Below are 26,071 nucleotides of genomic sequence, written 5' to 3'. Positions count from 1 at the left end.
CATGTATCTTGTAACATATCGGTTTATCTATTTGTCCACCAATGCATGCCTCCACTTGTTCTAAAACCCCGGTTTGACCGGTATGACATGTCGTGATCTCGGGTGCTGTTTGACCATGGCGATTGCTGTATTCTGTGACCTACCCGAGTAACAAAAACATGTCTATGTGGATATATATATATATATATCAAAGAATACCTGTCGAGACAACCCCCTGTCCATCACTTTCCTGATCACTTATCTTGTACAACATGTCTCGTGTCGCTTGGTCTCGTCTCATTCGATTTACCACCTCCAATTCAAAGCTTCCCGTTTACGGTGAACCCATTGCAGCGGATTTCTCCGATATCGGTGCTTTGGCAGATCAAGGTAAACTGGAAGCAAAACTCATTCAAACAGATGAGACTGGTCCACTGAGTGAGAGTGCCAAAGTCACTGAGAAGGTCGTAAAGGTAGATCGATTGCTTGGCCCTCTGGGATTCGATACTTGTACAGACATCAAATGTATCGGTCTGAACTACAAGAAGCACAGTGAGTACTCACTGAGAACATACATGTGTCTTTACTCATCGGCCATGATGTCTAGTCCAAGAAGGCGGTCGGAGCCCCCCACCTCTCCCTCAGGTTTTCATCAAGCCTGTCACATCTTTAGGAGACTACAATGAGGCCGTAGAGATCCCTAAATGCGCTCAAGAAGGTGAAGCAGACTACGAAGCGGAGCTCGTGGTTGTCATCGGCAAAGACGCTAAAAATGTGTCAAAAGAGGACGCTTTAGACTACGTCGCGGGATACACAGTAGGAGATGATGTCAGTACACGAAAATGGCAGAGGAACCCTGAAAGGGTTGGAGGCGTACCCCAATGGGCCTTTTCCAAAGTGAGCGGAACCCATTGTCCCTTTCATATTCTATTGCTTATTGGGAACTACTAGGGTTTCGATAAATTTGCTCCTCTGGGTCCAGTCATTGTGTCTTCCAAGGTGAGTCAGAACGCCTTCATCAGGAAAGTCGTGATTGTCGCTGACATCCCCCAACAGGTCATTCCTGATCCCTCTCAGCTTTATATCAGCTTGACTGTCAACGGCGACCTTCGCCAACAGTCGCCCACTGCCGACCTCTTATTCAATGTGAGCAAATCCTTCTTGCTGGCAACTTAAGCGGCCTTGGGGGTATTTCACAAAGATACCATTTCTATCATTCACTGAGAACCGTCGATTGACATGCGTGAATTGCTGGCAGGTCCCATACATAATCTCCTTCTTGTCTCAAGGTACAACTTTGAGGAGAGGTACCGTCATCATGACTGGTACCCCATCGGGAGTTGGGTGTACCGGCCCAGAAGAGAAATGGAGACCGTTGGTTGATGGCGACGAGCTCGAAGTGTCAATCTCCGAGATTGGTACTCTCAGACACACCATTAGATACGAGTGATCTCATCGGGCATCGCAAATCGATGACGTGAACGCGTAGTCTAGACCTATCACATGAACCCTTAGATCAAGAGATGCAACGGTTTCTTTCCAGCATCCGTCAATTGTCCTCGCTCAAGTTCCAACCCGGATCCAAGTGTTTCTGTAGACGTTTCTGAGTGACTTCAAAACAATCCGGTAATCCAACTTCTGCCCAAGTTGCTCCTTGGACCAGTTTAGCCAGCGCTGGAGCGGCAGTGAAAATTCGAGCCTAGAAGACAGACTGTGAGATCATGTGTCACTCCCATTTGGGAAGAGCACGTGAAAACTCACCATCCCATGACCATTATGACCGCAGCACATCCACTGGCCCTGTTTGCCGGGTACTCCACCTATGAAAGGTACTTGATCCGCACTCTTTACGCGTGTCAGCAACTTGACTGATTTGACACGTAGCAGATAAGAGCACTTACTCTTCCGATAATCCCACTCCAAGCATAATCGTAAAGTACCTTCGAGCCTTGTTTTGGCTCGTCCCTGGCCTTTCTCAGCGATGTTCAATGTAGTATAGTAACTCACCAGTCGAAACCCTCCGTGCCCAGCTTCCTCACGGCTTCTGTCACGGGCTCAAAGTTGGTTAGACTGTCATCGATTCTCCTCCTCTGATCCTTGGCTACATATTCGAGCAGCTTGGATTGATTAGGCGCTGCTCCGCCAAATAGCAGTATACCGTCGGATGTTGGTCTTGCATTGATGGTGTACATCCCATTGGGGTATATTATAGCGTACGAGTTCTTCAGCGATTTTGAACCTGCGAAGGTAGATGGAGGCAAGACCCTGTCGCACCTGTCAACCAGCACATTAGTGACGAAACTTGTGAGCATGAGAATCACGTAACTCACATATGCGGACACGGTCGGATCGCGCCTCGAGTTTCGGGAAGCAAAGCTCCAGCATACGCGTTGGTCGCGTGTATGACGACGGGCGTGCTAATGTCGCCGCGCCCCGTGTGAACAGTCCAATCATTCGCTGATCCCGATACATTTGTGACAGGTGTCCATGTTTGGAGGTTCAGGCCCAAGTCAAGGGACTGCTTGTTGATGTGTGCAACTAACGTTCCGTGAGCAACGTCTGCAGACATAGGGTTGAATGTGTACCTACCGAGCTTCCAGGGGTGTAGACTGGATGCATCCCATGCATACACCGCTTTCGCGCCTTTCAACCTAGATATCTGAAGTCGTATCAGCTAGGTACATGAGCATATGACCTCACCTTCTCAGCTTTGCAATGATCCGTAGTCACCTCTATCTTCGATACATCTCCACCAGCTGCCTTATAATCTGAGAACGTCTTCGCAGCAACTTCAGCAACCTCGTCAGTCATCAGAACGTCCAGCTGGACAACAGGATCACGAATCAGCATTTGAAAGATTGACGAGCCTGGTCTTGACGTACCGTCTTTCCCACCCATAGATCGCAATCCACCTTATTCTTCCGCACATAGTCAACTAAGCCTTCCCAGGTCTTCTGTTCGTTTGCTAGAATCTGTATTGGATGATATGAGCTTTGCGGTATATGTGTGCAAATGATGGGAACTCACTTTCAAGGCTTGTTCCGCCCCAAAGGCGGTCTCATATTTGGTGAAACCTCTCCACTGGTCAGGCTTGCAGTGTCCCGCATTTCTTCCTGTTGCTCCGGAACATAGCTCTCTAGCCTCAAGCAGGACCACGGATTTGGGTGGGTTTGGACTTTGAAGAAGGGATAGTGCAGTCAACGAGCCGGTAGCCTGGCGCATTCCCGCGAAAGATGAGCCCCGATCCGTAAGCAGAAGCAAATTCACTCACACCCGATCCAATGATCACTACATCTGCTGATTTTGGAAGTGCTTCCGTTGTGCGATGGTTGAGCAGAGGGTTATTGCGAACCGTCTGGAGCCATAACGATAAACACATTCCTTCCTCCAAAGGTCTACCTGTCCTGGGTATTTGTTTTTCCAGCTCGCTGCTACTCCCTGTACCCTCATCTCCTACTGGAGGCAGGCTGCCCTGGATATCTTTCACGTGCATGGTGTCTTGTGGTCCTCGAGTCACTGCTGATGGTAGTGTATAGATGATTGTAGATGAAATGAAGTGAAAGAGCCTTATCGAGGCTGATTACTAGTGATTGTGACATATCGACATCCCATCGCATCATTACCCAAGTCCTCACTCAAGCTTTCGGACAAATCCGATTCATTCTAATCCTAGGCGGACTGATCCCCGACGGTGAAATGTCCACCTAGACGACCATAAAGATCATTGCTATGATTGCTTTTCGTGAGTACGTGACGCAAGAAGGCGAGAGAGACATTTATGCATATGAAAGCGCATGAGGCGCAGAACATCTACTGGTTTTCTTTTCGACTGTTGCTTAGGTCAACTCTCAGGAGCACTGAGTTTCCTAATTTCACCCCTGTTTCCCTGCTCAGGGCAATAGATAGATGGCCTTTCGCCAAAATCGCTTACTTCTGTCGCGTCGATACCCAAACGACAAACGCGAGGAGTGATCCGACAAGCATCATAATACCTGAGAAAAGAGCAGCGAGACGGAATCCAGTCAAACCCTCATGAGCCTCAACTATAGCTCCTGCGATTGGCGCCCCAACCAATGCGAGTAATGACGCGATCCCCCAGGTAAGCCCTATCTTTGATCCTATTTCTGGTAGCTGGGACATCGAAGCGATGCATGGCGGGATGGCAGACAACCAAATTCCCGAGAAGATGCCGTAGATGATTCCAAATGCGATGACACTAGCGATATTGTTCAATGGGATCCACATGGCGATCAAAAAGATTGCGCAGAGCAGAGAGGTAGTGCAGATGATAGTGATACTTGTTTGAGCAAAGTCAGTAAGCGGGTCAGGGCGAACAAAGATGAACTCACGGTTTCAAGAAGTGTATGAACCCAGCTAATAATCTTCCAACCGAAGAACCAGCATTCATGAAGGATAAAGTGTAGAACGCCAACGCTTCTGAACTGCCTAAAGCAAGAGCGTTCGTTGATATGTAATAGAATGGCACGAGAAAGCTACAGCACCAAGGTCAATACTGAATTGTTCTCTGTTGACACCGAAAGCTCACCCGAACAAGGTGAATGCGATTGATGCAATTGTCAAGCTGAATTTCCAGTCACGGCAAAAATGGAGAACTTTGAACCACGGTAACGGAGATCTTTTGGGCGCTCTCTTGTGGATGAGCAGGTTTGAGAGCGCTAGCAAGCCGAGTGAGATGAAACCAACGGCTCGGGTTCCCCATTGGAAACCTGATATGTGACATTAATCAGTCTTCGCGATACTCTACACAACGCATGGCAACCTACCAATCTTGGGTGACGCGAACAATTCTCGAATGATGATAGGCCAGACCACACCACCAAGGCCAGATCCGCTGATTGCAACGGCGGTGGCGATTGCTCGTTTTTTGGAAAACCACTGAGGTGGCAGGGATACGCTCGGGTGAAAGGTCAAGCTACATCCTATACCGAACAGAATCCCTTGAGCTAGGATGAGCTGCCAATACTCCTTGCAAACTATAACAGACATCAACGATAGATCCCGGGCTAATTAAGAATGCGCGAGCTCACGAGAGGTCATCATCAAAGCAAGTACGATCAGGAAGCTGCCTGGGACAGTCAAAACATGGGCACCGTGCGAATCGAGGATTCGTCCAACGAATATGCCCTATTATTCGTACACCTGTCAGCGAAACCCCCTTGGAGGGCATTGAACGGACGACGTACCCCCAAGAAGAGAATGAAGAGCTGTAGTGTCCCGATCCAGGCGATTTGTGAAGGTGATTTATCGCTCAACAAGTTCGATTCATAATATGCTTGGAAGACACCGAAACTGTTGCCTGGTATTCACGAAAGACCATGGTTAGCTACACTATCAATACAAACCCACCTAGTTTAGAGTCGGCTCTCACTCACATAAGCCAAATTGAACGAACAGGGCGAGCCAACAGCCTGCAATAGTCGACCAAGCTGCGAACCCACCATCCGGAGGCGGGGTCAGTGTTAGCGGAGGAGCGGCAGCAGCGGCTGACGTTGCCACTGGCGCGGAAGGAGGTTTCTCAATGCGATTTGATGTGTTCATGATGGGCTTCAGTGCTTCGTTGAGGACTGGATGCGTTTCAGCATAAGACAAATCTGCCTGGTCTCGTCCTCTTTGACCTCAGGATTCTTATATACTATGCATGGGTCTGGCAAACCTGATCAAGTCCAAGGAAAACAAGGTGAATAAGCGTCGGCGGATACGAACGCCGATTATCACCGCCGCCGTGTCCGCCGTAGTGATTCTTCCAACGATGAGTAAGTATCTGAGCGGTCGCATCATGTTCTTGTGAATTGCAAACCTTTTGGATCTTGACGCTTGTTGTGAAGCATCAATGATGGTTCAGCTCGCACGGTATATGCAGTGATCCATCGTGCATATCAAAGATATGTGAACCGAGCTTCATTCTAGTGCACGAGCACTCTATAGTGATTTATGATACGACTATCATTAGAAAAATGATTACAACGGTATATGGCCTCCGTGATTACACAAAGATGCACTGATTACAAAGGAATGTAATGATCCCGATTCTCTGTACTCGTATATCTATCTCGATTAACCCTCTTACTGTAAATCCATCTCACAGTTCTCACATCTCTCACATCTCTCACATCTCTCGTATTTATAGGACAACTCTCGTATGCATAACCCATCAATGCATCATCCATCATTCATCATTCCGACGTAGGCATACTCAGCATACATCAATGATAAGACGCAGAGACAACAGCCCCTCTCTATCCATCGACCATCTAGAGCCAGAGCCTGAGCCTGCAAGGATCAAGCGATCCAGAGCAGTATTGGTGTGTAACCGTTGTAAATCATTAAAAACCCGTTGCGATTTAGGTACTCCATGCGGGACATGCGTCAAGGCAAAAGCAAAGGATAAATGTGTGTATGACCCATGGAGAGGGGGAGAGAAGCGCAGACAGTAAGCTATCATCACGCAAAGCATAGTGTGCTGCTTGCTGCTGATCGTTAACCCAAAAAGCGGTCAGCCAGAAAATGAGACCATCAAACATCTTTCCAGCAACGGCAACCATGATCGTTCTTCTATCGAGAACCGTCTTAGTCAGGTTGAAGACTCCCTTGCTAGGATAGAATCCCTCCTTGTCAACGATTCGTCTCGTCACCACGCAGCCCTTCCACCTTCCATCCCCTTACGACACACTGAGAAATACGCGTGGTCGTATCTCATAACACAACTACCACCAGTCTCACTCGCTCAGAAACTCCTCCGTAATTACTTCGTTCTAGATTCGCTTTTACGGTACACCCACCAGCCTTCTTATCAACGTCGATTCCGCCGTATCTACTCGACCGAATCAGGTCGTGTCAAATCGGACATAGACCACTCAGCATCCTCATACCTCGCGTCATTGTGTCTGACGATGGCTATAGGGACCACTTTGGATCATGAGGATTCACACGACTCTTCAGATCTTCTTGAGCGGTTGATTTCGCTACACCATCGATTTTACGAGATATCCGAAACAATACTTCCTTCTCACTGCCGCGGACCCGATCCAGAGTTTGCATACTATCACCTCCATTCGCTCATGATACGCACACAAAGAGCTCTGATGGACCACTCTTCATCCTTGCCGCAAACATGGTTTGAGCAAGGGAAAATCGCCAATACTGCTCTATTTCTGGGATTCCATCAGGATCCGGATGATTTGGAGGTGCAAATAAGTCCCTTTTGGAAGGAAATGAGGAGGAGGATTTGGTGGTTGCTAGCTGTGGGACATAGGTGAGTCAATGACTTCTCGGCCGTCAGACATCACAACTTACACTCATTCTAATACGGCGATCTCATTGTCGTCTTCTCGGCCTCGTCGTAACGCTCACTGGCGTTTCATGACAGTATCATAATAGAGAAACTTCGTTTACCTACAACCTTCCCTCCGTCGAATGTGCAAAAACCGGTTCTGATACCAGATGATGATTTCCACGAGGACATCACTCAGCCTCAGCTTGACGACCAATCATTCATCAGTCGGATCTTTTCATCGACCCTCACAGGCGTGGTCGATACGACCCCACCTGAGGTACTGGTAGCGTCCACTGGGAAGACGGCTGCTCCTGAATGGGCTTTTATCGACGCGAAAATAGATTCCACTCGAATCGTCACCGAAATTTCCAAAATGTTCCCTCATCCCTCTTCTCAGAACTCTCAACTACCAGACATCACAGTCGTGGACGATCTCATCGATCAACTCGATGCTCAGAGACCACCTCATCTCAGCTTCGAGATCCTTTCGACTGCTCAGACTCGGGACTGCCCTTTGACCGCACCTGATCAACCACCCTGGATATTGCCGCAAGCTTGCGTCTGCAACACTGGGAAAGCTTCGGTCACGCTCAACACTTATCAGCGGTATCTATCGTTATCTCCCGATGCTCCCAACGCTGCGCAGACGGTTCAGCACGCTCTTACAAGATCACTAGCCGCAGCTCATCGGTTACTCATCTCTTCCGAAATCTTCGTTTGGCATATCACATTTAGATGGACCGAAGGGAAGAGCTTGTTTTCCTGGAATACCGGGTCGAAGATCTTTGCAGCTGGAGTGATAGTTGCTCTAGCGGCTATACGAGAAGGCCCGAAGAATGGAGGATGGAGAGGATGGATGGGCGATCTACAATCGGCTGAGGGACTTCTGAAAGTTCTGTCGGACCATGCTTCGAAGGAAAATAAATCCCAAAGGTCAACTTGTGAAAGCGCCGACTCCAAGGCGCTAACGATCCTACGTCAACTGCATGAACGGGCAAAATCTCAAGCTTATCTATCCGATGTTGGCCTTTCTATGACAACAAGATCCAATGATGAAGAGAAACTGCTTGACCCGTATACATCACACGACATGAGTAGGATCAGTACCTTTGACAATGCCCCTTCCCAAGCCAACATGTCGAAGGCTTTTAGAATGGCAGAGAATTACGCATTGGAGGAATTAGAGGCTTTTCTCACTCAGGTGTACCCCAGCATAGAAGCAAGCGGAGAGGAGACAGAGGGATAGACGCGGTCGTGTCAATGTATGTATATGCATTCGATACTATGCTACATTTCGTAGGAAAAGCGTGTCGATTTTCCTTTTCTACGAGAGGAGGTTATGGATATGCCCGATTGTATGAGTTTGGGTGTAGCATATCTACTTTGTAGCTGTTTTGAAAGCTCGTTTGGATCCGTTTCGGATGCTTTCCCCCTTGAAGAAGAACACGTATGGGATAAATCCAATACAGCAAGCTACAAGAGCGAGGAAGAGACCAGCATATTGGAACCCAAGATTGTGCTAGATACGACAACACTGTCAGCATGTATTTCATGACCCATAGCAGGCGGTTGTGACTTACAAATAGCTGCGTTATCCATAGGGGTACACTGGCACCTATGAGCGATCTCATAAGTGTCTTAGCTGCTACTGCTGATGCTGCTACGTCCGCGTAGCTGTCGACAATGTACTGAGACATCCGAAATCATATCATCAGTTAAGGTCGGTTGCTGGAATGAAATTCAACTTACACTGTTCGCAGAGATGTACACGCTGACCATGCAACAACCGAAGACGGCTCCTCCAACCATCATGCCCATCCAATGTACATTTGCGTACGCTCCGGTGAAAGCGATGATGAAGAGTGAGATAGGTAGGAGTCTACAACGCTGTCCGATTAGCATGGACGGCAATTGTACTTGGTATAGCAGTAGCACTCACACTGCGCCGAACATCATTGGGTATAATCGAGATTCCGGATGTCCAGGTTTTCTAGCATACAGTCGCTCTTGAATTGGCATGAGGAATAAGGCAATAAAGATTCCAACCTGAAATACGACTTGTAAGTAATGCGGATGTTTTCGTTGAGATTTCGGAAATCGATCACTCACGATGATGGAAACGAAAGCCACACCAGTCATACCAGGATTCCATCCTCTGATCTCCTCGAAGGCGATTGGGAAAGCGAAGAAGGTAGCGTATAGTAGAGCGTAGATGAAACTCAAGTAGAAGCTCATGAATAGTACGATGGGTTCGAGGAACATGAGGATGAATGGTCGGATCATCGCTGTTTTGAGTGTTTGTCCAAAGGTCACTCCTGATTGTTCTTGTAGTTTCTGGTGGGCAGTGACATATCGCGTGGTGTTGTGAGCCTTGTTGAGTTTTGCAGCTCTTCGCTTCAGAATGACTACGCCGAGAGTTTCAGGCATGAGAAGCGTGAGGATGAAGACGACTCCGACGAGGATGAACAGGACCCAGTAGATCCATCGCCAATGGCCGGTTCTGTAGCTTATCCATCCACCGAATAAAGGTCCTAGACATGGACCCATACTGAACACCAATGCTTGTCAGTGAGAACAATATCCAGAGAAAGAAGAAAGATATATTGTACTCACAAGATGGCACTACTGAAGATAGCCATTGGGATACCTCGATCCTCCACTGCCCATATATCGGAGATAGTTCCACCGACGTTGGTCATCGGAGCGGAAGAAGCGATACCAGCGAGCTACGAAAGAGAGAGTCATCAGTCAAAATTCCGCCATCAATTAGAGTGAGACGATAAGACAAGACTTACCATACGACCGGCAAGCATAGTCGCGATGTTCTTGGCCAGACATGAGGGTAGCGTGAAGATAAAGTAGAAGAAGATGGAGATACAGTAGATTGGTTTTCTTCCGATCAATTCGGACACTGAATTAGCATCAGTCAGCCTTAAGTCATTGACGAGAGATCAAGTTCAGTAACTCACGAGGAGCAAAGAAGAGTGGACCAACTCCAAATCCAACCACGAAGAGAGTAATAGAAATGTAGATCGCTTCGTCTGAGACATGGAGTCCTTCTGCCGTTCCTGGTAGATCACCGGTGGGCATTGCTGATCCCAAAGCTACAGTGAGACATAAAAGTGAGGTAGACATGGTAGCGAACCTGTCAATCCAGGTCAGCGGAGCGCTACATGGGGGTCACAATGAGAAGAAACTCGGCTCACCATTTCTTTCCTTTTGACCAATTCCTTGGACCTTCTCCCTCCTGAAACTCTACCAAGATCTCCCCATCCCCCTTCTCTAGTACGTTACTATCGGGCGTGTGCGTGCCAACCCGAGTCAAGTGTGTGCTAGCCACTCGACTCATCCGAGTTTGGTGTCTTTCAAGCCCAGCTGGACTGAGTGCACCGGGCGATTCGACGTCTTCATCTCTGAGGGCTTCTTCCTGTTCGGCGGTATATATGGGTGGTCTAGCAAATTCAGCTTCGATGGGTTCAAGCATTTTATAGTATTATGAGTGATCCGATTATATGTGAGGTTATGATTCGGGTGTGTGATTGATGATCTATGCTATATGTATAGGTGGTTGAAGGTTATAAGTAGGTGCAAATGTATGATGTGAGCTAATGTTGATGGAAGACAATGTTTGAAGAGAAGTACACGATCATCATAAGCAAGTCAACAGAGTATTTATACCTTTCAAAGTATGGTTCGGTCAACGGTGATCTTATTCATCATGGATGTGACCAAGTGTACTTTTGATAATCAGTTCCACCATACCAGCGCCATTTTTGCCGTCAGTGAGATCCAATCTGAATCCAGCCGATCCAGGTCTGAACGATTTTGGTGATGAAAACAGTAAAAATCCATTCATCCTCTGCCGAATCTTGAAATGACACCGCGGACTGTTGCGCATCGCCGCGGAGTCCCCTTTATACTGTGGAAAGTACATAAGTACTGAACTGAATTTTGTCGTAAATTGTGATGATTTCACCATATGATGAGCAGGATGATTATGATGATGAAGATTAGACTATACATGACTTGTAAATATACAATTTCGAATTAGACGAGCATCGACATTCGGCCGCGGTTCCAGGTGGGTGTGGAAGTAGGCGCACGTGTTGCCGAGCTTTTTATAGGCATCTGTGATTTCCCTACCAGCCGCAGGCCTAATTGAGATAAAACTTTTCTTAGCGTGTGATGCGACGGCATCATTATCACGCATCATGCAGTGAAGAAGCATGAGTCTGGAAGAAGACGATAGGTCCCATTGTCCATTGCAGGAGACGGTGGATGTGCGGTGTCAGCATTGCTCTTTTGAGAAGTGGTGAATGTAAGCAACAGCAAGCATATCGAGGATACCCTTAGCATGTATGCATCAGTGTCAGACAGATAAAGCAGCATCGAGGTATGCAGCCCTCCGACGCCCATAGAAATGCGCAAAAGACTTGTCATTCGAGAGCCAAGACCTTCCTTATCTATAGCCTTGTGCTCCATGCTCCATGTCACTGAGCGTGGGAATCGCTTGGTGACAGATTGGCTTGTGCTCTTGAGCCGAGTGAGGAATGATCGACATTTCTGACGAGGGAAGAGTCCTTTCCGACCAATACGGATCAAGAGATAAGGGGATCATCAGGAACATTACCTGAAAGCCCAAAGGGATCCACGCGTGTCGGTTTGAACCGAAGTAAATTTTTGGTGCAAAGTGGGTGGAGTGGAGCGGAAAGATAAGGATTTTTTCGTAGAGTAAGATAGTTAGAATTGGTCTCGCACGACTTGCAAAGCTCTGTCATTTGATCGGCTTCTTCCCATTCTGGTTGTCTCGTTGAGTACACTAGAGCAGAGAACCTCGAGTTTACATCCCTCATCGTTGTTTGGTCACCCACCGGAAAAACGACAAAATGGCTATCAAGGATACTATCCGACAGCGAACGGTCGCACCCTCATCGTGGGTTCTGCCCAAGGAGGAATCATGCATCGCTCCCGACAACGTTTGGACTAATAAGGGTATGTGATTTGTACAGTGACGATGACAAGTTCGTTGCTGATTGTGGAGTGCATATGTGCAGATATGGATCCTGCACCTGAGGAGCATCGTCTGTGGACAGGATGGACGTTCTTCACCTGTGAGTTTCTTTTTTTACCTCACTCCGAGGTCTGGTGTAAGCTCTCACGCTTACATACCCGCTGACAACCTTGTTGTCGTTCTCAGACTGGATATCAGACGCGATGAACCCTGGTCAATGGGCTACAGTAGCTAGTTTTGTTGCACTGGGTTTGACATGGTGGGAGAGTTGTCTTGCTATTTTAGTTGGAGGTTTTTTGGCAGCAATCGTTATCACAGGTCAGTCACGATGAAGTTGAGATCCGGGGGCTTGGGATAGAAATGGAGCTGAATTGTGAAACTCTTTACCGATTGTAGCAAATGGGTATATCGGTGCAGTGGTGAGTACCTTCATCTTTGGTTTCAACATTCGACTCGCATGAACACTCATGCCTATCCTTATCAACTGGTTATAGCTGCATACACCTTTCGCTGTGACATCCAGAGCCACCTTCGGATACTGGGGATCCAAGTTCGTCGTATTCTCGCGTATGGTCATCGCATGCTTCTGGTTATCCATTAATTCCTGGTCGTAAGTGTGACTGACCAGACTCAATCTCCTAGTATCTCGGAAGGACTTCCACTCATATCAGCTACCTTCCACATATAGCGGTGGTGTCTTCGTATCCCTCATGATAGAAGCCATTTGGCCGCAATACGCAAGACTGAAGAACTCGATCCCAGCTAGTCAAGGTGCTACTTCTAGGGATTTCTTATCATTCTTCTTGTTTTGGTAAGATCGTAAATTCTCGTACCCTCCCGTGCATCGAATGCTGATATCGGTTCTCTCAAGGCTTCTACAACTTCCATTCATATTCATCCATCCGTCCAAGTTGAAGTGGGTTTTCAACATCAAAGCCATATTGGTTCCTGTAGTCGCTGTTGGTACTTTGATTTACGTGAGTTTGCTTGTCCCTCGGGACATCTTGCTGTGCTTGACTGATGGGATGCACGACTATTCAGGCAGTAAAAAAAGCTGGTCCATTAGCTTCAGTAGCGTTATCAAGTCCTCCCGATAGAGTTCCTGGCGGTTCAAAGAGATTCATTGCTTTCATGTACTCTGTCACTGCGACTCAAGGTACTTGGGCTACATTGAGTGAGTCAAGAACTGTCGACATCTCTTAGCTACCGTGCGAATTTGTGGGACAGGATCAGTGATCGCTAATCTGCGAAAATAGGTATGAACGTCGGCGATTTCTCAAGGTACTGCAAGCAACCCTCAGCCGCATATGTTCAAGTGTACGCTATTCCAATCTTGTTCAGTGTCTTCAGTATCTTCGCCTCTATTTCGGCTGCATGCTTGAACACCGTATATGGAACCACAGACTCGTTCTACCAACCGTATGATATCGTCGTGCGTATTGTACTCTTTGCCATTATTAACCCCGATCATCAACCCAAAAACAGGAAAGGAGCGGTGGAAGCTGAGTTGCGATCTTTTTCAGGCTTTATGGAACACCTCTGCTGGTGGTCGAGCAGCCATGTTCCTCGGCTCGTTGATCTGGGCTCTATCCAACGTCACGACCAACATCTCCGCCAATTCCATCTCGGCAGCCAACGACATGACTTCCCTCGCCCCCAAATACATCAACATCAAGCGTGGACAGATCATAGCCATCACAGTGGGAGTATGGGGATTCGCCCCATGGAAGGTGTTGGCATCCGCATCAAACTTCTTGACTTTCATGGCTTCCTATTCGATCGTCTTGGCTCCTATCGCTGTACTCATGGCTATAGATTTCTTCGTGATCAAGAATAAGAAGATAGATATCTACGAACTGTACAAACCCAGCGGTATTTATCGATTCTCCAATGGTTGGAATTGGAGAGCATACATCGCTTTAGCCATTGCCATTGCCCCGAACTTACCGGGTATGATCAATGCCATTAACGATACCGTCGAGATTGGAAATATCCGGTATATATACATGATCTCAAATATCGCTGGTGATGTCTGTAAGTCTCTCCGTCTTGGCACTGATTCAAAAGTTAGGACATGATTAGCTGACGAGATCTACACACCTACTATAGTCGCGATAGTGGTGTATCTCATACTTAACAGGTTCTTCCCTGCTAGACAAGCTCAGATCGACGTGGCTGTACATGACCTTTACAGCCCTTCACCGTCCCCATCGACATCATTCGATGATCAGGGTCAGTATCCCGTCACATACTCTGGAAGTGCGCCCTCTGGAGAAGACAGGGAAGACAAGAGTAGTACCGGTGGTTCAAGGACAAACGAGAAGAGCGCGGTATAGATCAAACCGGTATGAGGGTGTTCATAGGTTTCCTATAATTCATAGAAGATAGTCGACGACGTGCTGTTCATCATTGCTATACTTCTTGCATGCTCTCGAACAGAGCATCAAGCGTAAAATCATACATTTTGGTTCCTTTTCGGCTACAAGGTATTGAACCCGGTTTCATTGAGACTTGATCAACCCGTCTGATTCACCATTCTACATCTCCTTCTAGATTCGCCCCCACTACCGATTAAGGTAGACTTTGACCTCCTCTTGTGGCTTTAGCTACTTCTGACTGAGCTTCATTCTTGAGATACCTACAACATCCCATTGACACCCTATCAGCTCGTGTGGCTTTACATACATCGGGCTGACCCACTCACCTAGATAAAATCTCAGTATAGTATTGGTCCTCCGAGCTAGTCTTCTTGAGTGATTCTCGATCTACCGACGCCGCAAATCAAGATCAGCGCGAGTTTCGATCGCTGCTTCTCAACCTGGTACTTACCCATCAGTTTCTCCCTGTATTTCAACCACTTATCTCCCACTTGACTCTCGTCCAAATCCCTGAATTCGACCAGGTTGTAGAACCTTCTCACAAAGGGTGCGATCGATAGATCCACGGCCGTAAATTGTTCACCGGCGAAGTAGGGTCCCTTGATACGTTCTGTAAGAGTCTTGAGACCTTTGTAAAGTTCTTCTCGGGCGGACTCTTGCTCGGAGGGTTCTTGGAATTGCTGGAGCTTGAAATATGCTGGGATGATTTTCTGCGTAATGCATACATATATGTTAGCATGGCAGGTCACCCTCACACTGAATGAAATGCAGATAGATACGTTGTACGATCATCCGATCGGTGAAAGAAATGAAGTATCTTGTGATCGTACGGAACTCACCTTGGTGATGTGTTGTACATTCAACCTCACCCAGCTCTTTTCATAAGTATCCTTAGGGAAGATTGACCTGGGATCAGTCGATATGTATCAGCATCGTCTACGTCGGTGTTCAAGAGGTCTGATATGAGATCGAACTTACGGATGCTCCTCACTGTCCGGATAGAGGTCTTCAAGGTACTCTACCAAAACGTCGGACTCGTACAGAGCTTGACTCTTATCATTCTTTGACTTGATTTCGATGGTGGGTACTAGACCCAGCGGGTTGAGGTCCAGGAAATGCTTTTCTTTCTTGTATGGCTATGAAAGTGATGGATGAGTATATAATCCTACGTCGCTGATTGACTTACAAAGGGATGCGCATTATACACTCACGTTTACTTCGTGGTACTGATATGCGATTTTACGTTCCTCCAAGGCCATCCAGATTCTCTTAGGGTGTGAAGGTTAATTAATCAGATCTTTTGGTTCTCGTACTTAGTCTATATATTAAGCATTTTTATATGTACATACCTGGTTGAAGGGACAGAACTGGGAACAATTAGTGAGATAACAAAGTCAGCACATGGCTGATCGCATGATTGCAACACGCTTAACAATTCTCCACGTCTTCAATTCGATTGTTGAGTTGTCTCAACTCACCCATCCACTCCATAATACCAAATCAGCGTCTTTCTGATGTTCGTCCACCGTCTTCTTAGCTAGACCAGTAGCAGTCGGATGAACACTTTCGTCTGGAGATGGCATCTTGAGTATACGCGCTGTTGAAAATCTACGAATATGGGGCGAAAGATTGACTGATACACAAGGCTTTGAGATACGTGCGAGGGACATTGGTCTGCACCTGACTTGATGGGATGCGTTTCTTATAAAAATCTCATAACTGTATGCATCTCAATCTAGTATGGTGGTATATTGAAATATGCAAGTGACGATAATCGACGTCATGGAAGATGAAGTTCACAAATTAGGTGATCGACCTCCACTTGTTGCAGTTCCGTAATTTACGGTGAATGGTTTATGGATGATCAGGTCTGTGCATAATTAAGTGCATCATCGAAGATGTCTGATTGACATGTTGAATGTCCTGCATGGAGGTCATTATGGCCGATCTAAGAGCCCATGTTCGATGGGGTTTTATGCTGCAGAAAAATCTTTGGTCTTGTATCACCAAGCAATCTCGCATCCCACTGCTAGATGATCACTCGCACAGATTCCTTTCCTTGGTAGACCTTCACCCAGCTGTTCTATCTTCGGTGGTGCATATATCGATGTGATTTTAGCGAGATTGTGGTTATCAAGGGGTGGGAGAAGGAGAAGATAGTCTATATAAATCTGGCTGTAAGAGAGAGGACCCGTAGAGGTATCGAATGGTCTATGAAGCATCACGTATGACTCACCCAAAGTCAACCTGAACAAAGGCGTAAAGCATGTATATGCCGGTTCTCCCGTGCCTGCTACTTCTCCGCTATCTACATGCTCGAACCCACCTCTTTTTGCAAAGGCTTCATCATTCCCTGTCGCTGATCCCCATTCAACAGACCCGTACGCACTCCCTGCTCCTCCATTGGGTAAAACATCCCGCATGGCTTTGACCAGATCTTCCACCGCTAGTATCCCATCATCAGCACCTGGTGTACGAGTATTGGCTATACTCTTTTCGTTGTTATCCGGTAGTTCTCCTTCACCCTGCCCGTCCTCCTCATCCTTGACCACTGGAGTGTTGCTCCCCGTAGCTGATGTTGAAGGAGCTTCTGAGGTCGGTTCGGTCGAAGAGGGTGATATCTTGACTACGCTATCATGTACCAGTCTCGAGGAAGATATCTCATCGATCATGCTTTGTGGTAGGGGATTGTGAGGTGATACGAGCAGCTGATATGTAGCTTCAGATGGCTGAGTGTTGAGGTCTGAACGGGGTCAGTCTTAAATACGTCTGTAAGTTAGACAGAGAGTGCTGCTCACCTCCTGCAAAGATCGCTGGCCATGAGGTACAGCCATTATCTTCCTGGAACTGGCGTATGGATCGAAGGAGGATGATTGATTGCCTGACTCGTTCGTACGCATACCTGTGAGAGGAGAGAGGTGAGTACATGCAGAATTGCTGTTATTGTTGAATAGATTGAAAGAATGTCCAAAAAGACTCACTTGGGATGCCAGAATCTGCCGAACAAGAATGACACGATCAGCAAGCATTCTCTTTGACCTGCTTAATTACAGGATTTTCGTATTTCGAGATGAGGCGCAGATTGGCAGGAAACACGTCTTACTCACAAGTGTGTAGTCGCAACAACAATTCCTCTACCATCCCCATCCACCTCTTCCAAAGCAACGATCAACCCAACATTCTTGGTCTGCCTACTACCTCCTCTCCGCCTCTTCCCATCCCCCGCGTTCTTTGAGTCAGATGAAGACAAGTGTTCCTCGTCAAGATGTATCAATTTACTTGATCTTACAAAGAATCTGGAGGTACGGTAGAATATGACCAGGCCGTGTAGTTTACCTGGACCTGAGCCTTTAACGAAAGTGTGCTGGGGTAAGGATGAGGAGTATTCTTTGACTCGGTCGCATTCCTAAGACATGTGGTGTGATTAGACTGATTTTGAAGTATAACGGACAGCGGCAGAGTCAAGAAGAGGGGGCGTAACATGGGATCTTCTTGAGAATAGCTCAGACACGAAGTATGTTTTAAGCTCACCTGTAGACATATGATATCGGAATCGGAATGATGTTCTAGCTCTGCTAACAGCATTGCACGTCTATCTGACCATCGTAGACAGTCTGAGCCGGGGAACAACTCTCGCCCTACAGCCATTACACATTCTTAGCATTTGTGGTCGCAGGATATAGACATCAGATGATTGGCATCGAGATGCACTCACGAACAAGGGTCTGAGCGAGGATCTGCGGATGATCAGTCGTCGTCAGTACCCTGCAATGATCCACTTGGTCCAGGAGTGACAGTACTCACATTCCAAGTGATGATCTTGACCTTTCCTTTGCCCTTGTCATCCACCGAGCTTGATGTTCCAGCAGACGCCCAATCCCTCTTCAAGAACTTCCTTCGTTCAATCTCCAACTTCTGCTCATCGCTCAACTCCACTTTACCCTCGGCTATAGCTTTCTTCTTGGCTAATTTCGCTGCCTTTCTTTCAGCTGCTTTGGCTATCTGCTCTGGTGTGAGGTCGGGAGGTGGTGGCATCTTGAGTCTGGTCAGTCTATGTATTGGTATTCTCATGTATCGATGATGCAAATGGTATTCATATGAAGCATACAGATGGACGTGGTTATACAGAGTAGTACCGATGCATACGGTCATCACCGACACCGACAATGAATGTCATTCGGATCCGAACAACGAGAACCCTCTTGAAGAGTAACAGAACACCATAAGCAATCTCCCAAAGTCCGGGTTGACACAGAGAAACTCCGGACTATGCTGTTGTCCAAAGTCTGGGTTGTCATAATCAAGTGATTCAAGAGAACACCATAGCCTTGTGTCAATCCCTCGCTTTGCGACCTACCTATGCGTTCCTCCTCTTGCCGCCGGCCGCTTACTTTTGATCAGGCGGAGACAGACAAAATGCTGCTGTGTTATATCTGCAAACTGAATATGGTGTATAACATGCATCGATCTGCTCGTCTTTAGCTGACGCAGCACCTCATCTAGCTTGTCTTTGAAGAAGTATACATAGATGGATGCTCTGATTCCCTCCATATGCATGCATACGAGTACTCCTTGACCAATCCTCGGTTCAATGCTCATCGGCGAACTTCGGTTAACAGCTCCGATTGGGAGGTTGCCACGTGTCTACCATGCGCATTCTCGGATCTCCCACTCGAAAAAGTCAGAAAGTGAGAGAAAACTCACTGCTTGTATCGGATCGATCTTATTATATATACTGTATATATAACTACGTCTACATCATATATCCACTCATATCTCACACCCACTCTGTAGGATCAGAGGTGTATCATAGGATAGGACAACCATCATGTCAGATCAACTAGAGCAACAGCAACAGCAACAGCAACAGCAACAGCCAAATGATCAAGCTGATGTAGCTCAGGATGTGGTACAGGTCAATGGTGAAGAACAGGTAGAGGATCAACCTGAAGCTGTCCCCTGTGAGCTGCATTCGTTTCTATGGTAATTATGTGTGATACTGATATTGGCCGTACCCCTCAGTACCCCCTGTCACTATCCGATTCCCATCTCCTACATGTTCTCGTACAGTACCCAAGCCCAAAGAATCTTCGGAATCCCGAGATCAACTTACCATCTACCCTCAACCCAGCGAGACCATGCAAGATATCAAATTGCTCATCAACGATTGGGTAGGAGCTTATTGGCTTGGTCCATACTCCCTCAGACTTCCTTTTGTCAAGGGTGATGATGGGAGAGGAAAGGTGTTCACCAAGAAGGAAGATCTTAGTGAGATCAGGGCAGGAGAGAAATTGAACGAATGGTTGGAAGTTCAAGATGCTTTTGCTCATCTCGAAGAGGACAGTGAGAGAGTATTGGAGGTTGTAAGAGGTGAGCGAGAGTTTTTCTCAATGAATGGATATCGTAACGGACCAGCTGATCGCTATTCCATGTATTATAGAGCCCTACGGAGAGTTCACTGCTCGACAATCCGTTCTTCGATTGCTTGAGCTCATTGCTCCTACCGGTTCTACTGCCAACACTACCGCTACTCATATCTCCCTTCAACCCGGATCAACCATCTTTGAGTCTGTACGAGATGGTGTATTGTCATCAAGCGGTGAAACTCAATATGAAGAGGTCGAGGTCTCTTTGCCCAGCGGTAGAAAGGGTAAAGCAGGTAAAAAAGAACTTGTGAAAGTGAAAAGAGCCATCTCCAGCGACAAATCTCACGCTTTCTCCGATTGGAAAGGATCAGAAGGATGGACACCGACCAGTCTTGGTGAACTACCTTTCTCACAATCGCCCTTGGAAGTCTCCCCTTGTCTCAGATCCATTCAAATCTCACCTTTCAACCCTCCTCCACCTCACTTACGTCAATTGGGCCATCAGCTTTACCTTCAAGTCGCTTTGCTAGAGGGCGAAACAGTCACTGTCATCTGTACGACTCGAGGATGGTTCGTTTCGAAATCAAATGTCAATCAATTCGACCCATCTCCTAAGTCTGACAACAATGGTGTCGCTCCTCAACCAACCCACTCATTGATCGATTTATTACATTCCTTATCACCCTTGTTCTCCGAGAGACTGTCGAAATTGACACCACTATCCACCGAACCACCCTCACTCGACCCCATTTCCACCGTCGCCATCCCTCAAGCTGAACCTGCTTACCCATGGTTGGCCAACATCCCCAAACCAGCTACTTCCGCTGAAATCCTAAGAACTCAGTTAGCGTTCTTACATACTGGTGCTTATGGTGCAGACAGTGTAGATGCTGCTAGAGACTGGAACGAGGAGATTCAAGGTATCAGGGAACTACCTAGAGGATCAATGCAGGAGAGAGTTTTCAGGGAGAAGATGCTGCAGAAGGTTTGGTCCGAATTCGACCAAGCTTCTATCAGAGCTGTACAAACCGTTTCCAGAGGGGATATACCCGCTATCAACCCTTCTGAAGATCCCAAAGCACACATGTACCTCCAATCCAACATCTTCATTACTCAAGGTGACTCCGATGCTCTCAACGCTTATGGACATCTGGGTGGTGATGCAGCTATGCGAATCTCCCACGGTAAAGATGCAGCCGGTGTCAAGCTTTTGAACAAGCTCGATGTAGATGGGTTATACATGCTCGGTCATACCATCGTGGACTGGCAGGGTAAACGATGGATCTGTCAATCGATCTTGCCTGGTATCTTCTCCAACCGAAAGAAGGACGACGACGAGGAAGAAGCCGCCGCAACAGAAGAAGGTGAAGGTCAGAAGGAAAAGAAGGAAGATTGGGTCAAAGTGGGAGATTCTCCTACCAAATCTGCCGATAAATCAACAGAGGTTGAGGAAAGTCAAGATGCCGAGGGTGAAAGCGAGAACCCTATGATGATTTATGGTATCGATTCTGAGAAGCCGACTTCCATCCACTGGGATAAGACCACCCACAAGTTCATGTCTACCATTGGTCAAGCTCAAAAATTGGCTGCTCACAAGATCAAAGATGGAAAGGGTCAAGAATTCGAGTTCTACGCCAGTTCCGAGGTCAAGGGTTTGAAGGGTACAGACGGTAGAAGATATCTTCTCGACGCTCAACGACTATCACCGGTCGACATTGAATGGTTGGAGAAGGACTGCGAAACTGAAGGTGCTCGATACCCACACCGATTGACGATGCTCAGACCTGAATTGTTGGAAACTTTTTGGGAGTCAGAGTTGAAGAGATGGGCTAGAGGTGTTGCTGAGAAGGCCAAGTCCAAGCAGGATGAAGCTGAGAAATCCAAGGAAGCTGGACCATCAACCACCGAGGGAGAGAAGAAAGAAGGTGAAACTTCTGAAGAACCTTCCACGCCCAAAGAGGATCAATCACCCGCTGCCGAAGCCGCTGCTGCTCATCGAGCTGAGGAGGAGAAACCCGTCGATGCGAGCGTTATTGGAGATATCAAGCAATTCGAGTTGAAGTTCAACCCTGATGCTTTCGTTGATCAAATCCCTTTAAAGGACGCGCCAACTTCAGATGACAAACCTTTCTTACCTTCCACTATCACCGACGAGGCCGACCCATCCATCAAAGCTGTCCGAGATGCCTCTGTGTTCCTCAGATCTATCGCTATTCCCGCTGTTGTTTTGGATGTCCTCACTGGTAATACTTCGGGTCTTATGGATGGCGCTTCCTTGACTAAGCATTTACATGGAAGAGGTATCAACATGAGATATTTGGGTCATCTGGCGAACACTATCAAGCAGTTCTCGGCCGGACCAGAGGGTGAGGAGAGGAAGGAGACTGGACATCTTGCTGCTTTGAAGGTGGGTTGAGTGTTGCGTCACTTTGTCAATCCATTCTCATCGCAATCCATATGACATCCTCTCTCATCGGTGACAACAGGTGTGGATGCTGATTGTACGTTCCTTTGTTTTATAGGCAATCGTCTTCCAAGAAATGATCTTCCGAGCATCCAAGCACATCCTCCGATCGCTCATCTCCAGCCTCCAACCCGAGACCGTTTCCTGCGCCATCTCCCACTTCTTGAACTGTTTGCTCGGTTCTTCTTACAACTCTTCTCCCTCAGCTACGTTCAACCCCATCGGTATTTCCGAAAGGGAGGAGCAGCCCGAATACACCAAACTCACTCCTGAGTCATTACGAAAGTCAATCATCGACGAGATCAAACTTAGATTCAGGTTCACTCTGGATGAGACTCATTTCGACGAGTCCTTGAAGAAGAGACAGCTTCTCAGAGAATTGGCTGTGCGATTCGGTATCCAGCTGGCTCAACGGGATTACATCTTTGATCAGGACCAGGAAACTTCGGCTACTGACGATGAGAAGGAAGCGAAGTCATCGAAGGATAAGAAGAACAAGAAGAGCAAAGTTCCTGTGCAGAAGAGGGTGCACACTTTTGAAGCTGAGGATGTATTAACACTTGTTCCTGTTGTCAAATCTACTGCTCCTACTGTACGTTTATCTCTTTTCATCTGACGCTAATAGCTCCTGCGATCTCATCATCCCTCTCAAAAGATATTGAATCGATTACTGATAATGGTGCACTCCCAGGTCACTGTCGCTGAGGAGATTCTCGAAGCCGGTCGAAATACTATCAACCGAGGATCCATCGACCTAGGTCTCGAGTTCATGTTGGAGGGATTACAGCTGTACGAGAACATCTACTCTGTCATCCATCCCGAGGTCGCATCGGTGTATAATCAGTACTCTCAAGCTATCCATCAGTTGGCAAGATTGAAGATCCAACAAGTCGCTGCTCAAGCCGCTGCCAACCCTGAGGGAGCATCTGATCCTGAACAACCTTTGGGATTGGATATCTCAACGGCTCTGAGATTACAGAGGCAAGCTATCATCGTCGCTGAGCGAACACTCGGTGTGTACCACCATGAGACTGCTGGATATTACTTCAACCTTGCTATGTTGGAGAATCTGGAGGGTAACCCACAACAGGCTTTGAGGTACTTTAGACATGTACTGAAGCTTTGGGATGTCATTCATGGACCTAATCACCCGGAGATCAACACTGTTTTGGTAAGTAATCTCTGCTCCTGCTCAACTCACCTTGATTTGCCTCTTACCACTCCATCGTCTCGGTGATCTCCCACCAATCCACCTATGCTGACCACTGTGCCTCACAGAGCAACGCAGGTGTCGTTCTCCAAGCAATCAACGAGACTTCCCTCGCCCTTGTCCTCCAAAAGCAAGCATACGAATCCACCTTGTCCCTCTTCGGCGACTCCCACATCCAAACCGGTCAAGCACTCCACCAACTCACCCAATCCCACTTCCTCGCTGGAGACATGGCAGCTGCCCTATCTACCTCTGAAAAGGCTCTCGATATTTTCAACGCCAGATTAGGAGAGGATCACTCGCAGACTCAGGAAGTCAAGAAGAACGTTGAACTCCTCCGAGCTGTCATTGACAATGTCGAGAAACAAAAGGAGAGGAACGAGCAGATGAAGAAAGACCAACAGGAACGATTGAAAGCTGCCAAGGAGAGGATCCAACTTACCGGTGGGGGTGTAAAGGGCAGAAGACTCGGTAGTACCCTTTCGAACGCTGGTTCAAGTGGAAGCGGTGTGAGAATCGTAGACCCCGCTACCTTGGCTGCTGCTGCTGCCGCTGCTGGACACCCTATCGATGCGAATGGTCAACCCGCTGCTGCTGCTGCTGCTGGAGTCGAGGGACAAGGGCAAGTTGCCGAAGGATCTAATATCGGTACGAGGGGTACGGAGAGTGTAGAGGAGTTGGTTAGGTTTATTCAAGGTCAACAACAGCCTGGTGCTTCTGCTGCTAGGAGGGGGAAGAATGCTTTGAGGGGGAAGAGAAGGACTGGTGCTAAGCGATAAGCTATACGACGGCGAAGATAATGGAATAGAAGGGAAATGCGGATGCTTGGTAGGGAAGTAAATACAAAAAAACAGATAGGAATATATATATCACACCTCTTGCATGGTTTCAACGCATAGTTCTTCATTGACATATACATATACATACTCTTGAAAATCACCACTCTTGACATGCACTGAACATAAATGATTGATATGATTTTAAGCACGTTACGTACTTTTGAGCATCTTGTTGCATTCCCTGTTGTGTACCACTCGACCGGAATCACTGGCTAATTTAACGTCGTGTGCGAAGATTATCTCGATCGAAGGTAACATCGTCATCTGTCATCATCGACATGTGGTTGGACGATCAGTTGATCCAAAGTATGCATCCACGGGATCGTGGAATGTTTATGTATAGGATGCACCGTAGAGTTGCATCAGGATAACAGCATAGTATGTATAGTAAACCGTCTCAACACAACTTGCTCGGACTCACTCGTATTCCTACATAGTATCTACAACCAAGTCACAACGACACAACCCAGCACAATGCCCGTATCGACCCGCTCAACCACCTCAGGCCAAGCCGAAGAAGTAGCGCACGAGTCCTCCCAGCTACTCCAAGGCCAAGTGCCAGGACACGATGACCTCTCGGCTGGCCACCCTATCCACCCAGCTACGGTCCATTGGCCCATCGCCTTCCTAACAGCTTCATTCGGTATCACAACCCTAGACCTCTTACCACTCTCAATCTACCCCACATCCGTCCTCCCTCCCCGAGCTACCTTGTCGACCCTGGGGTTCTACGCTGCTGGAGCGGGCGTCGTCTCAGCCCTGCCTGCTATCATTACCGGAGCGGGGGAGGCGTACGAGTTGATCAGAAAGGAGTACTTTGAGAAGGGCCAGGATTGGTCTAAAGTCTTTGACTCGGCTTGGAATATGAGGGATAATGGCGGGAGGAAGGTGAAGATGACGGTTAAACATGCTAGTTTGAATGATATGGTGGTGGCCCTTGCGGCTTATAATTGGTGGGTCTATCACTTGCTCTTGGAACATCCCTCGCTTCATATCTCTTATCAGCATACTCTCTCATCATACTTGAACGAATAGGAATAGGTGAGGAACTGTATTGTGCTGATGGTGCTTTGTTCGTTTCGCTTTACATAGGTACAGAGGATGGTTCTACCCGGGCGAACCATTACCTCAAACTACGACTATCCTCAATGCCCTCGCACTACCTGCGTTGTTATACTGTGAGCCTTCCCATATATCCATTGGACGCCCGAAGACATCGACATTGATGTGTACTTGATATGTCCAGCTGCCATGTTGGGTGGACGACTGGTATACGAGTACGCCATGGGTATACAACGACAAGGTCATGGGAAAGAAGTCAAGGAGAAAGGGGAGTAGGTATTGCACATGGAAATCGGACATTGGTCTTCTCGAATGCGTATGATGTATCAAATAGTTTGTAATTGTGCATGAATGTAGCTTTAACCTCTATGAACACCAGATCTTGCGATTGCACAATTTAGTCGCATCTGTATGACTCGCGACCATGCATACTGCTACATAGGATCTAATCTTCGGTCTGTCGTTTCG

General features: G+C 47.4%; 10 protein-coding genes across 10 annotated transcripts; 5 read left to right on the top strand and 5 right to left on the bottom strand.

Moving 5' to 3' along the window:
• Window positions 1-251: 251 nt before the first annotated feature.
• On the top strand, window positions 252-1,429 carry I302_104647 (uncharacterized protein; the record flags this gene model as incomplete). The annotated part of the gene is made up of 5 exons (XM_019190006.1): window positions 252-531; window positions 587-876; window positions 931-978; window positions 1,036-1,125; window positions 1,238-1,429. The coding sequence occupies 5 exons, from the start codon at window positions 252-254 to the stop codon at window positions 1,427-1,429; spliced, it is 900 nt and encodes a 299-aa protein (XP_019049568.1).
• Window positions 1,430-1,528: 99 nt separating this feature from the next.
• Window positions 1,529-3,472, bottom strand: I302_104646 (uncharacterized protein; the record flags this gene model as incomplete). The annotated part of the gene is made up of 10 exons (XM_019190005.1): window positions 1,529-1,678; window positions 1,741-1,824; window positions 1,881-1,944; window positions 1,987-2,253; window positions 2,310-2,517; window positions 2,569-2,638; window positions 2,680-2,802; window positions 2,862-2,951; window positions 3,007-3,192; window positions 3,251-3,472. The coding sequence occupies 10 exons, from the start codon at window positions 3,470-3,472 to the stop codon at window positions 1,529-1,531; spliced, it is 1,464 nt and encodes a 487-aa protein (XP_019049567.1).
• A 434-nt stretch (window positions 3,473-3,906) lies between these two features.
• Window positions 3,907-5,538, bottom strand: I302_104645 (uncharacterized protein; the record flags this gene model as incomplete). The annotated part of the gene is made up of 7 exons (XM_019190004.1): window positions 3,907-4,276; window positions 4,329-4,472; window positions 4,526-4,706; window positions 4,764-4,973; window positions 5,028-5,124; window positions 5,184-5,296; window positions 5,373-5,538. 7 exons carry the CDS (start codon window positions 5,536-5,538, stop codon window positions 3,907-3,909), a joined length of 1,281 nt encoding a protein of 426 aa, XP_019049566.1.
• A 668-nt stretch (window positions 5,539-6,206) lies between these two features.
• Window positions 6,207-8,519, top strand: I302_104644 (uncharacterized protein; the record flags this gene model as incomplete). Its single annotated transcript, XM_019190003.1, has 4 exons — window positions 6,207-6,302; window positions 6,372-6,430; window positions 6,491-7,252; window positions 7,367-8,519. 4 exons carry the CDS (start codon window positions 6,207-6,209, stop codon window positions 8,517-8,519), a joined length of 2,070 nt encoding a protein of 689 aa, XP_019049565.1.
• A 132-nt stretch (window positions 8,520-8,651) lies between these two features.
• I302_104643 (uncharacterized protein) lies at window positions 8,652-10,757 on the bottom strand (the record flags this gene model as incomplete). The annotated part of the gene is made up of 9 exons (XM_019190002.1): window positions 8,652-8,792; window positions 8,854-8,961; window positions 9,023-9,152; window positions 9,213-9,319; window positions 9,383-9,821; window positions 9,887-9,999; window positions 10,069-10,184; window positions 10,243-10,418; window positions 10,480-10,757. 9 exons carry the CDS (start codon window positions 10,755-10,757, stop codon window positions 8,652-8,654), a joined length of 1,608 nt encoding a protein of 535 aa, XP_019049564.1.
• A 1,402-nt stretch (window positions 10,758-12,159) lies between these two features.
• On the top strand, window positions 12,160-14,620 carry I302_104642 (uncharacterized protein; the record flags this gene model as incomplete). Its single annotated transcript, XM_019190001.1, has 11 exons — window positions 12,160-12,265; window positions 12,328-12,384; window positions 12,471-12,602; window positions 12,681-12,703; window positions 12,779-12,894; window positions 12,973-13,095; window positions 13,156-13,261; window positions 13,326-13,458; window positions 13,541-13,716; window positions 13,808-14,318; window positions 14,394-14,620. The coding sequence occupies 11 exons, from the start codon at window positions 12,160-12,162 to the stop codon at window positions 14,618-14,620; spliced, it is 1,710 nt and encodes a 569-aa protein (XP_019049563.1).
• Window positions 14,621-14,855: 235 nt separating this feature from the next.
• On the bottom strand, window positions 14,856-16,245 carry I302_104641 (uncharacterized protein; the record flags this gene model as incomplete). The annotated part of the gene is made up of 8 exons (XM_019190000.1): window positions 14,856-14,922; window positions 14,989-15,049; window positions 15,114-15,372; window positions 15,502-15,568; window positions 15,641-15,798; window positions 15,874-15,930; window positions 16,012-16,029; window positions 16,141-16,245. 8 exons carry the CDS (start codon window positions 16,243-16,245, stop codon window positions 14,856-14,858), a joined length of 792 nt encoding a protein of 263 aa, XP_019049562.1.
• A 420-nt stretch (window positions 16,246-16,665) lies between these two features.
• On the bottom strand, window positions 16,666-18,697 carry I302_104640 (uncharacterized protein; the record flags this gene model as incomplete). The annotated part of the gene is made up of 8 exons (XM_019189999.1): window positions 16,666-16,823; window positions 16,899-17,405; window positions 17,461-17,564; window positions 17,644-17,658; window positions 17,770-18,068; window positions 18,194-18,300; window positions 18,378-18,399; window positions 18,467-18,697. 8 exons carry the CDS (start codon window positions 18,695-18,697, stop codon window positions 16,666-16,668), a joined length of 1,443 nt encoding a protein of 480 aa, XP_019049561.1.
• Window positions 18,698-19,490: 793 nt separating this feature from the next.
• Window positions 19,491-24,481, top strand: I302_104639 (uncharacterized protein; the record flags this gene model as incomplete). Its single annotated transcript, XM_065869918.1, has 6 exons — window positions 19,491-19,623; window positions 19,685-20,032; window positions 20,103-22,435; window positions 22,551-23,084; window positions 23,184-23,663; window positions 23,771-24,481. 6 exons carry the CDS (start codon window positions 19,491-19,493, stop codon window positions 24,479-24,481), a joined length of 4,539 nt encoding a protein of 1,512 aa, XP_065725990.1.
• Window positions 24,482-25,015: 534 nt separating this feature from the next.
• I302_104638 (uncharacterized protein) lies at window positions 25,016-25,879 on the top strand (the record flags this gene model as incomplete). Its single annotated transcript, XM_019189997.1, has 3 exons — window positions 25,016-25,494; window positions 25,634-25,719; window positions 25,788-25,879. The coding sequence occupies 3 exons, from the start codon at window positions 25,016-25,018 to the stop codon at window positions 25,877-25,879; spliced, it is 657 nt and encodes a 218-aa protein (XP_019049559.1).
• Window positions 25,880-26,071: the final 192 nt, after the last annotated feature.

Source organism: Kwoniella bestiolae, chromosome 2 (assembly GCF_000512585.2).
Source record: "Kwoniella bestiolae CBS 10118 chromosome 2, complete sequence".
In the NCBI taxonomy this organism is placed as follows: domain Eukaryota; kingdom Fungi; phylum Basidiomycota; class Tremellomycetes; order Tremellales; family Cryptococcaceae; genus Kwoniella; species Kwoniella bestiolae.
Note: the sequence above shows the minus strand (reverse complement) of the source record. Positions and strands in the feature narration are given on the sequence as shown.